General features: G+C 27.8%; 1 protein-coding gene across 1 annotated transcript; it reads left to right on the forward strand.

The window, feature by feature from the left end:
- The first annotated feature begins 3,822 nt into the window (after positions 1-3,822).
- Positions 3,823-12,051, forward strand: LOC135925739 (glucosamine-6-phosphate isomerase 1-like). Its single transcript, XM_065461200.1, has 5 exons — positions 3,823-3,984; positions 4,033-4,134; positions 4,248-4,430; positions 11,030-11,214; positions 11,359-12,051. Exons 1-5 carry the CDS (start codon positions 3,861-3,863, stop codon positions 11,569-11,571), a joined length of 807 nt encoding a protein of 268 aa, XP_065317272.1. The 5' UTR covers positions 3,823-3,860; the 3' UTR covers positions 11,572-12,051.
- Positions 12,052-12,746: the final 695 nt, after the last annotated feature.

The raw sequence follows: 12,746 nt of genomic DNA on the forward strand, positions 1-12,746 counted from the left end.
CAAATATTTTGTTTTCGAATCTTTTCCCCACTTTTGTTTGTAAATATAGAAAAATATAATTAAGTATTCTGTTTTTCTTTTCTTATCTTTTTATCCTCCATTGTGTGCAAAAACCAAATACACAGATAGTTTTTTTATTTTAATTATGTGCCTCTCCATCTAGGTTACCTCCTTATATTATAATACGATAATCAAATATCACTTAATGATATTTTTCTTTTTCTTTATATTATACCATTCTTTGATAAATAAGAAATAAAAAACTGATTTATTTTTTGTTTATGAAGAGGAATTAATTTACTTAGTTATCAAAAAAATTCCTTTAAAAGTGATTGATAAATTTATATAATCTGATTGAATAAAATAAAAATGATTATATGCCTTAACTTTGTGTTGCGCAAACACTGTGTGGTCTTGTGTCATTCCCTGAATAAATTATATCAAAGGTCATACTTATCCTATGGTGCGGAGAAATCCATTCCATATTTAAAAAAATAGATGAAAGCCGCACCAGCTATACATAGAAATCCGTTATTTAAAATAAAATTAGATGAAAATTCAAAATTATCCTGTAGTGCAGAGAAATCCGTTCCATTTAAAATATTTAATATATCTGTATCATAAGTGAATTATAAATCAACTGAATTGTTTTGTAACGTAATTTAAATAAATGTGATGAATCTAGATAGGAATTTAATTATACCAACCTAAAATTATATGCCTTCGGCCTATGGGATCGTAGCCTGTGAATCACAATTGGCGTGAAATCAGAAATGATCATGAATCACAAGATTGTCCAATATAACCAAAAGTGAATTATTATTTTTGGTAGAATTTGGAATCCAAAATGATGACCAAATTTTTTGCGAAAGGTCATATTACCCACCCTCCGAAATGCCAAGACCATCTACCTTTCCCAATCCCCCCTCCACCCCCATTGTTCGGGGAAGCCATATACACTCTTTAGACTATAACATAATAGAATTCTTTATAAAATATTATGACCATAATCTTTGTATTTTTTTCAACCATGTGGATTAGGATTTACATGCACATTCTCTAATAAATATTTATCCAAATAATTTTTTAGTGGAAATAAATAAAATGAATGAATAAATAATTGGATAAATTAATAAATAAATAATTAAATTAATAAATAAAGGATGTGTTAATAAATGAATGAATAAGTTTTATTTCTTTCTTATATAATATCATCATAACGTAAAAGGAAACCATTTGAAGTGGCTAATTTAAACTTCTATTCTATTTTAATTTTCCAATAAAAATAATTTAAATATATAAAATTTAACTACTGATTTTTTGAACTAGCATCAGGGGCGTGGCTAGCCTTTGCAATCTCAGGAAGCTCAACTAAAAAAAATTTATGGGGCTTTGCCCCCCCCACTCCCGTACACTCTAATTTGTGGGCCTTCGGCCCTCTTTTACCCGGTCTTCGGCCGGGTTTTATATTAGTATATTATACTTTTTTAAAATTTGTTAACTCTGAACAATTATTCTGAATTTCATATTTTTTCATATTATATTATGTATACAGAATAAATTGGCATATAAATAATTAAAACAATACAAGACGAAAAATAATATTTTTTAATACAAAATCTATTTATTACAGTATAAAATATATTCGATTGCTGACATAAAAAAATTTGTGTCTAAAGAATTACAAGTGATAAAAAAGGTTAAATTGATAATAGTTTTTAAAAAGCACATAATGCGATAATATAATTATTAGCAACTAACATGGTAGAGTTACCATTTTAGACAATGTTTTATATAATGGACTAATAAGGAAAAATTTATAGGCCTAAACCAAAGCAATAATTCTTGAAGAAGAGAGTATAAACGACCAATCCAAATCATAAAACTATATAGTGGTTAGAACTTCCTTTTAGATGACATGATGCAAGCTAGATAAGTAATCGAGAAAATTATTGTGAGATATTAAATTTCTAAAAGATTAACTTCCATTAATGGTATATAAACGACTACACAGTTGACCATTATTGTTTATCTAAAATATTCAATCATATGCTCTTAACAGCTCTAGTAATAATCCTAAATTACATAGCAACACAAATAATAGATGCTGGTTAATTTGCAATCATAACCATATACTCAGGATGTAAACTAATATCAGAATTTATTATGTTGAATAAATTGATAAAATAAAAACACTAAAAATCTTTTAGAAATAATTATGCAAATATATTGAAGCCTTGAGTTATTTACACGGCAAGGATGCCATATTAGAAATGAAATATTTTCTAATTATAAAATAAATACCAGAATGATATGTTGAAACAATTAAGATTTTATATTTTGTAGAAACTACCAGTTGGTATATTATATCTTAAAATAATAGTATAATATCAAAAATATACTTGTATTAAAAATTTAACTCAAAACTGTTTTTCGAAAAAGAAAAAAATAGCTTTCCTAAAAGCACGTAAAAAAAGAAAAGATATCTAATTTATTACATCCATTGTAGGATGAATAATAAAATGTTTAATTTTTAAAATTATTTATAATTAAATAGATGGAAATACTTGAATGCAAATTGTTACTATATTTATTATCAAAAGCATTTATTAGTAAAATTTATTATAATAATAATAACTGTCAAATACGTCTATAAAACTGGCATTTTATCTAATATTTTATAACCAACAGTATATAATAGAGGATTATAAACTATATATCTACTTATTTACTTTTTGTAAAGAAATCTCTTATACTTATTTGGACCTTGAAAATATTTTTAGGAATAGGTATGATAATTAAATTTAAAATAATATATACAGTTTATTAGTCATTTTGAACTATAAATACAAAATTAAATTTGTTAGTTTTCAATTAATAAATGATTATTTTTATTTAATTAGGGTAATATAATAATTTAAATAATAATAGTCAATTAAGCTTCAACTGTTAATGCTAAATTAATATTTAGTGAGTGATATTGATATTCTATTTTTAACACAGAATTTGATTGCTAGCTGACATAGTGTAAATATAATTTATATGTATTAATTCTAATCTAATATTTAAAATAGTATTCATTAAATAAAAATTTAGACAGTCATTAATTTTTAAATATAAAATTAAATCAATATATTACTTAATGGAATTATAAAAGAAATCGTTCAGTGGGCAATCAAAAAAATTTATTTTAAGTTCAATGGGTTAAGATTCCATTAAAAAAATTTTTTTTTGCTTCACGGGGCTATTCAAAATTTTCAGGGAGCTCGAGCTCCTGCGCTCCCCCCCCCCCTTCCAGTGACGCCACTGACTAGCATCTTTTGCAAATAATACGTACGTGATACGCGATATATAGCGCTTCTGCCCGTCTAGCGTTGAAGGTTCAACAGAGCTACGCTAGGTTTTCCTCGTTTCCATCTAATTGGAAATAATTTAATTTGGGTATAAAAGTAAAAATATGAGGAGCCCTCTACACGTTTGTGGGCAAGCCGCACGTACTTGTAGGCACAAAACCTCTATAGGCTTATTAAAAAGGAGTGGGGCAAAAAAAGAGCCTATACCCGAGAACTACAGTATAATTTAATTACTTAAAAGGTGGGTGATGGCTGATTTTAAGTTTAATTTCTTTAGTGTATGATTACTATCAATATTGAGATATAATGTTCATAGAATCTGTAAATAAATATGATTAAAATAAAATAATATTTGCCTGATTCAACCCATATCACTTCAAATTAATCAATTATATCATGACCACGTGACCTATTAAAAGATTGACGTCAATTTTTTTTTTTAAATTTAATATTTAACGAATTATCAGCTGATAAAACCATAATTTAAAAAAACACACCTAAAATTGAATGCGCTTAATTATTTTGCAAGATTATGATAAGGTTAGTGAATGGGCTGCCAAATATATTAGAAAGAAAATTAAACAGTTTAATCCTAGTGAAAAGAAATATTTTACATTAGGACTTCCAACAGGTATCTTAATAATGCCTCATGCATTATTGACTTAATACTTTATTTTAGGCAGTACTCCATTAGGAACCTATAAAAAGTTAATTGAATACTATAAAGATGGCACGATTTCATTTAAATATGTTAAAACATTTAACATGGACGAATATGTTGGTAATTGATTGTATATATTTTAAAATTATATTTTTTTATATCTTATTCTCGTAAAATTTATAATCAAAGCTTCTATATATTAATATCGTCTTATATTTTTTTTTAAATTCTAGGCTTACCAAGGGACCATCCAGAAAGTTATCATTCATTTATGTGGAACAATTTCTTTAAGCATGTTGATATACAACCTCAAAATGTCTATATTCTTAATGGTAATGCTTCTAATTTGGAAATTGAATGCAACAAATTTGAAGAAGATATACAAGAGGCTGGTGGTATAAGACTCTTTGTTGGAGGTTTTATATGCCTTACTTAACTTTATATCCCTCTTATAATTGACTTTTGGATTTATAGAAAAAATTAAATTAGAAAAGCAGCTCTAATTTTGTTTTAAATATTTTGGGATACTAAAATTATCCCAATTTTCTTCATTCATAGATTATATAGATTTGTAAAGTATATCATTTCTAGACCTGTGTGTTGAAATCTCATTCAGCAGCATAGGTTTTTTAGATATATTTATTGGTGTCACAGAGGTGGCCAATTACCTGTCACCTTATTTTAAAATTTGAGTATAAGTTTAATTCAATGTATTACATTTTTTTATATTATTTGGACATTCTTAGTTCCAACTGTTAATAATCTAGTTCTTAAAGCATTTTCTGCACTCCTATATAAATTTCTGTATTTCTAATTCTCCAAAATATATTAAGGAATTACCTTTTTACTTATTTTTTTTCTAATTCTCCAAAATAGGTTAAGGAATTGCCTTTTTACTTAAGTCACACATCTCAGTTTTATTTTTTATTAAATAAATGTATATATAAATTCGGAATGCAAACAAAATATAAAGTAATATAAATTAGAAATCAAATTTAGTTAAAATTTGTTGCAAATAGATTATATTTTGTCAAAATTGGTGAAGCGTAAAGAGCTTCTTCTTCTCCACTTTGACCATTTCCAGGTTTATCCAGTTAGGTCAGTTTTCCTTCTGATTTTTCTTTTCCATTTTTGATGGTCCTGAGCATCAATATTTGTAAGAATTATGTTTCTCATATCCACTGCTCACATTTGTCCGCATCATCTTGGGCTTCCTCTAGGTCTTGATCCTCCTACTTCCATCAAAGTGCATCTCTTTACCCAATCTTTTGTCATACATTCCACATGCCCAACCATCTTAGTCTATTTCTTTGCATTACCACTCCAATCATTTCTATACCCAATCTTGCTTGCAATTCCTTGCTAGTTTTTCTTTCTCTCGGATACCTCACACTAATCATCCTCATCTTTGTTCTTTCAAATTTGGCTTTGTGAGTCGCTTTCATTGCCCATGTTTTGCCACCATAAACTAAACAACTCCTCACACAGCTTACGTAAACTTTCCCCTTTAACTTCATAGAGACTTTTTTATTTGTTAGAATAGGTGGCATCTCTCTGAACTTCTTCCATACTTGTTTGACCCTTGCAACAACGGCAGAATCTACATCACCATCTGTGTTTAGCATATCACACAAATAACAAAACTTATCCACTTTTACTAGGGATAACCCATTACCAATATCCAGACCACCATTTTATACATTATCATTATTATGTACCACTTTTATATGTTCTACAAATAAAGGTCATTCTTGCTAACATCAGACTTCCCTTTTTCCCGCTACATCTATTATGTACCCATTTCTGGCATCTGGTACATTGGATTAAATTTTTAGCAACTCCTTTCCCACATACACCACAAGGACACTTCATGATTCCTCCATCTTTAGATTTTCCCTACCAAATCACCTTTGTCTTTGCTGCATTCATTTTCAGGCCATTTGCTTCCATTGACTAATTTTATCCCTCAATTATCCCTCACTGTTTGCCATTAATACAAGGTCATCTGCATATAATAGCTCCCAGGGAAGTCCTTCATGCATTTCTCTAACCACCACATCCATTACTAAGATAAATAATAATTCACGGATCCTTGATGAAGTCCTACCTTCACTTCAAAGTATTTATTAATTTTTGGAAGGTAATTACGCCAGGCCTTAAAGAAAGGGGATGCCAGAAAAATAATTTAATGATATACCCCCTTTTAAAACTATTTAAAAATTAGATTGCAAATCTTATATTGCTGATAGTTTTAGTAGATAGAGGAATTATTATCTCCATCATCCGTCCATATGCAGTTTGTGCTTCCACATACATTGCCATCACTGTCATTACCAACCATTCCTCCACACCTGATTTTCTCAAGGCCCATCTAGTAACCTCGCGCCGCACCCTGTCAAATACTTCTTCCAAATCAACAAACGCATAATACAGTTTTTTTCCTTCACAAAATACTTCTGTATTTGTCTCACCACAAAAATTGCATCTGTCGTGCCCTTCCCCGATGTAAAACCAAACTACATTTCATCAATTTTAGTTTGTTCCCTTATCCGCTTCTCTAACACCCTCTCAAATACCTTCATTGCATGTTCCAAGAGTTTAATAGCTCTGTAAGACCCGCAATCTAAAGGATCAACTTTCCCTTTGTATACTGAGATATACTTTTTCGTCAGTCCTCGAGAATAGTTCCACAATTTGATTAGCTAAATTCATTAACCATCCCCAAGTCATCAGAACCTTTAAACATCTCTGATACCACCCTCGTTAAACCCGATGCCTTCCCTTTTTCATCTTTTTCACTACTCTCATTATTACATCCTTGCCAGATTTACACCCTGGAACCTCTATTTTTGCGCAACTAACATTATTATCCCATTCATTTTCTTCGTTCAAAAGTCCTTCCATATAGATCTTCCGGTGTTCTTAATAACACTACTATCAATCACTATTTTTCCTTCCATATTTTTTAAACATTTAACACCTACCACATCCTGCCTCTTTTTTGCCATCTGCTTTGCCACTCGAACCTCATTTCCCATTCCTTCAGCGCATTCCATTTCTTTAGCAAACTCCTGCCCTTTTTCTTCTTGCGCTTTCGCTATTCATTTCTTAGCATTTCTTTTCGCCATCTTGTAGATATCTTTATCGCTATTTTCTTTACTATTATACCATTCTTTGAAGCACCCCCCGTTTTCCATCCACAGCTTTCGTTACCTACGGATTCCACCACTTAGTCACCTTATGTCTAGACGGCCCTTTTGTCCATTCACATACCTCCTCAGTTGTCATCACCCAAGCTTTCTTCATGGCTTACCACTTGTCGTTTACCCCAGACGCTTGTGCTCCTCCCTTATCACCAATGTCATATTGAATTGACGTCTAATACTCTCCTTCAATTTCCAAACCTTCACTGGCACAAACTTTTTTTAGTGATCCTGGCGCCTTTAAAAGTGAGATCTTCTATAATTAGTCGATGCTGATTAATACATTCCTCTCCCGGTATCACTTTCACATTTTATACAAGATAAATTAGCAAGCCTAGGAAGTTCCAGTCACTTTTCTCCATGAGGTTTTGCATCCTATTTTAATATGGTTGTTGGCTAAGTAAAATATAGTATTCTTGCTTTAGATTGCTTTTGTTATTATAATAACTATTTGAAAGGGAATGTTTACAAGCTATTTTAGCTGTATATGAATTAAATGTTGGCCCATTATTTCATCTTGAATCTCACTCTCCACATTTCTATCCATGCTTTATTAGTTTTAAATTAAATATCACAACAATTTCTTAAAATTTGAATTTAAATATTCAAATTTTAAGATTTTGGGATCTTGAATTAAGTAGTGTCGCTAACATCTAATATGCAAACTATTTTAAATAAGTTTTTATTAATATAAATATTAAATAAAAAATTGTTATACAAAGTAAATTAATTATTTCATAACAAATATATGAATTATGTTTATTCAATTTCATCTTTTTTCCACAACCTTTTTATTTACATTCTTCAAAATTAGATTTCTGAAGTCCCTCCAGATATAATTGGTTTATTATTATTAGAGATCTTCATGGTGGTTTAGAACTTGTATGTCTTATTAAAATAAAGATAACAATAATATATGTTTATCATAATGCAATATGCTACCGTAGCGCGCTATATATTTTGGTAGCTATAGCGCGCTACTTTTTTTTAAAATAGGTAATGGGTTAGTATGCTACTTTTTAAAAATATAACTTACACGGAAATTAAAATATAATTTCGTTGTGAATTATAATTTTTAAATTTTATTATTTAATATTGGAATTGGAATATATATTTTCGAAATTTGTAAACCCAAATATCAACTATTATAAAATATAAAAATTGTCATAACTAATGCATATCTATGTAATAAGTCCATGTGAGATAGAAATTGAACACCCATTAAATTTCTTTTTTAATTCACTAAATATACAAATGAGTATTTTTTTAATACTTCATATTTAAAAAATTTATTTATAAAATTAAATACCCACCCTCAAGTGCTTTGAGCAATTATTTAGTAAGGCTAAACATATTTTTTGTGATCGTCAATCTACACTTCGGGTTGATAATATTGAGATGATTATTATTAAAATGCAGAGTTGTTAAGGAGCGGCGCTCCTGGAGCATCGCTACATTTTTTCTAAAATACCTGGAGCACCGCTCCTTTTTAAAAATGAGGAGCGGGGCTAGCTCTTTTTAGGGCTAGAGTGGAGGAGCGCCGCTCCTTTAAATTTAGGGTATAAATTAAATTATTTTTTAAATATTAATAATATTTGTTAATTAAAATTCGATAAAAATGAAATTTTATTTTAATTATTCATTATTAAATGTTGAGCCGAGTTTTATATTGGGTTTTCTTCTAATCATTTAAATATTAAACATCAAGTTTTTCATTTTTATATTGAAAATTTTGTGGAAAATCTTGTATGTCATATTAATATTCATTTTATAGATATATAAAAAAAATAGTTTTCGATAATATGGATTTAGAGATCATAGAAGAAGAAATCGAATTTTCACTTCCATCATACAAAAGATATTTTAAAATTTTAAAGATGTTGATCCAAATGATCAAACAAATTTAAAAGCAAAATACCTTTTGTGTGTAAGTAAAAGTATTTCATTTTCAAAACTGAGCAGCTCCAATCTAAAAGCATCTAAAAGTAAAAAATCTTTCTTTACGAAATGATAACATATTTTTTTTTTATTTTGTAATAATTTTTTTTAAATGGTTATAATTATTTTTGGGCAATTCATTATAGTTGAGCTTGGGTTGATAGATATGAATTTTTTAAATATATTTTAATATTTATTTTAATTTTCTCATTACTATAAAATACAATACCCAGCTTCCCTCTAGTGCTTCTATGGAGAGTTTATTTAGTATTGCAAAACAGGTCTTAGGGGAGAGGCATGGATGTTTGTTAGATTCTAATTTAGAAAATTTATTATAGAGGCTAATATAAGATTATAAATATTTTGATAGATCATTTAATATAAATAAAACTTTTTGACAAAAAAAAAATGATTTTGTTTCGTGTACCTTCTAAAAAAATGAAAATTGGATCAGGAGCTACTTTTTAAAAATGTAGTAGCGGGAGCGGGAGCTAGCTCCTTTTGAGAAAGTAAGAGCGGGAGCTAGCTACTTTTAAAAAGGAGCTTTAACTCTGTTAAAATGTAATATAAATAAAGAAATTTATTTGCTTAAAATAATTTTATGCTTCAATGTTATTGTTTTAAATAATTAAGTAGCATCATTGCTAAGCAAGGATTTATGTGTTCCTTTACATGAGAAAAAATTCTTCACAATCTTGACTGATAGCTATAGATTTAAAAGGAAAAAAAATATTTATATATTTTGTTAATATATAAGTTTAAATATACATATATTTTTATTATATTAGTCTTGATATTTTTTAATATATATTTATTTAAATTATATGCTCATATGAAATAAAATATTTTGCATTCAAATATTTTCATTTTAAATATAAAAAAGCGTTAAATAAAAGTGTCTCTTAAAAAATTGTATCTAGATACCGATGCAAACACTTTCTAACAACTCTGGTTTTAACAATATAAATTTTATTTTTATATTTATAATATATCTAATTTGTTTTAGTAATATAAATTATATTATTAAATTTATAATTGTATTTTCTTAATAAAAAAAATTTCCAAATGTATTTGAGGGGGGAGGGAGTCATTCCAAACCCCCTCCCCTTGTCTACACTAAAGCATGTTATCCATTTAACTTCCCCTTAGTAGTTATTTTCTCTAAGACATTTTTAAAAAATTATTTTTATATTGAGAATTAGATTGGGATTATACAATCTAAACGGAGACGTGAAAATTTAACAATTACTCTCTTTTAACTAATATTATCTTTATTTCGTTAATAACAAAGGGAATCTTGGTCCTGAAGTAATTAAACATGACCTGAAAAAATTAATGTTGTATTTCATTCCTACCTATTTAAAAAAATATATATTTAAATTATATCAATTAATCAGTTGGAAAATCATAAAATCAGAGTTTATTATTCATTTTCTATATATTTTCAATTTCCCTGATAAATACAGCCACAATTATTCAAAATAACGAAATTTTAAAAATTCTGGGCCGGGTCTTAAAATAATTAAAAATCGGGATTGGGCCAAAATATTTTCAGGCAGGGCTTGAGAATAAAATAAAATTTCTTATCGGGCAGAGCCTTAAATTTTGACCCCTTTAGGCATCTCACCCTAATTTTCAAAAACGCTAATTTTTATTCTATAAATTTTTTCTAAAAACTCATATATAGATTATCAAAATATTTAAACTATAAAAGCCAACTAATGGATCAAATATATTTAAAAATGGAGATTAATTAAAATTTAAATTTTTTTTAATAGATTAGTTCTGATTAAATATATATTATAGTAAATAAAGATGTTTCGCAATATGATATATTATATTCCTAATTTTATAAACAAACACCTTAATTTTAGGTATCGGACCGGATGGCCACATCGCATTTAACGAACCCGGTTCAAGTCTATCCTCTCGAACTCGCGTTAAAACTCTAGCTAGGGAAACTATCGAGGCCAATGCCCGGTTTTTCGGTAATGATCTGACCAAGGTTCCTATTATGGCTTTGACGGTGGGAGTAGGAACTGTCATGGATGCCTATGAAGTGATCATTATTTAATTTATTTCACTATATATATTTTTATAAATTTTTTATATAACAAACAATATTTGTATTTACTTAACTTCTTCCTCTACCCTCTTTATTTTTTTAATGTTTTGTAAAATCAAATATCATTCATATAATAAGGTTATGATACTCATAACGGGCTCCCATAAAGCCTTAGCCCTTTATAAGGCCATAGAAGAAGGAGTAAACCATATGTGGACAGTATCGGCTTTTCAAATGCATCCCAGAACCTTGTTTTTATGCGACGAAAGTGCCACACTTGAACTCAAAGTCAAAACTGTCAAATATTTTGAAGGGCTCATGCACATGCACAACAAACTTGTCGAGGACTAATATATCACAAGTCATATGCATTTTATTTAACGAAAAAAAAATATTTAAGCTTTAACACACTAATAAAATATTTAAAGTTTTTATAGAACCTTTTTTAAATATGTGCATTTTAGATAAGCTATTGTATTAGGGTTTTTAAGATCATTTCATAATTATACGAATAAATTTTTAAACGATTTTTTTTAGTATGAATTATATATGGCAAAATATTCCTTGTTCAAAAATGATTTATTTATATATTCTTGTAAAAAGAGATTGGTGATTTGAACATATATAGCAGAAAAATGCAAATTTTTTTACCATGAATTTTTTATTGTAATTATTTTATTTATTATATAAATTTTTTGAAAATATGTTTATACGATAAACCAATTTTATTTTGGTTAATTTATTTTTAGATTTATATCGTCTTTATATTCCTTTTTGAAAAAAAATTATATTAGATCTTTTTAAATCAATAAACACATTTTTAAAATTTTACCTTTTCAAGTAATCAGAGTTATATATAGATTAAAAAAAATATCTTAATAGGATATTAAAGATCTGTATAAGCCTAAATTTTGTAGTCCTACCTGGCCCAGGTTTATGTAAAAATCATAACCAAAATCTAATTCATAATCTAAAATAAGTTTAAATAATTATCCAGCACACAAAAGCTGTGCTATTGCTATATAATATGGCAAATAAAATACTAATTTTACTTTATAGAAGGTATTTTGATATTTTTCAAATAATATTTATAAAAAAAATTTCAGGTTAATTTAAAAAAGTTCAACTCTGAAAAAATCTTAGCCATTCTAAGTGTCCAGAGTTTGGCATTTAAAAAATGTAATAGAATATAATAACACTACTTATACACTTTTTAAAAATGTAATTAAATATAAAAAAACATTTTATAGAAGGTATGGGCCATTCCACGTCTAATCGATCACGATTCGCCGACCCCTTTTAAAATTGTTAAAAATTTCTGGAATTATTTAGATAGTTAAGAAAATTAGAAAGCCATTTATTTTAGCTCGATAGCACACCTGCCCGAGATATAGGGACTCAGAGGTGCAAAAAAGAGCTACTTTGAAATCTGTAAAATTTTTAAAATGTTTATATCTCAAAATCTATTTATATTAAATAATTTATAATATATCAAATTGTAGATAAAAAGAATCTCTAAAGAGCTA

Source organism: Gordionus sp. m RMFG-2023, chromosome 3, assembly GCF_954871325.1.
Source record: "Gordionus sp. m RMFG-2023 chromosome 3, tfGorSpeb1-WG-v2, whole genome shotgun sequence".
NCBI lineage: Eukaryota > Metazoa > Nematomorpha > Gordioida > Chordodea > Parachordodidae > Gordionus > Gordionus sp. m RMFG-2023.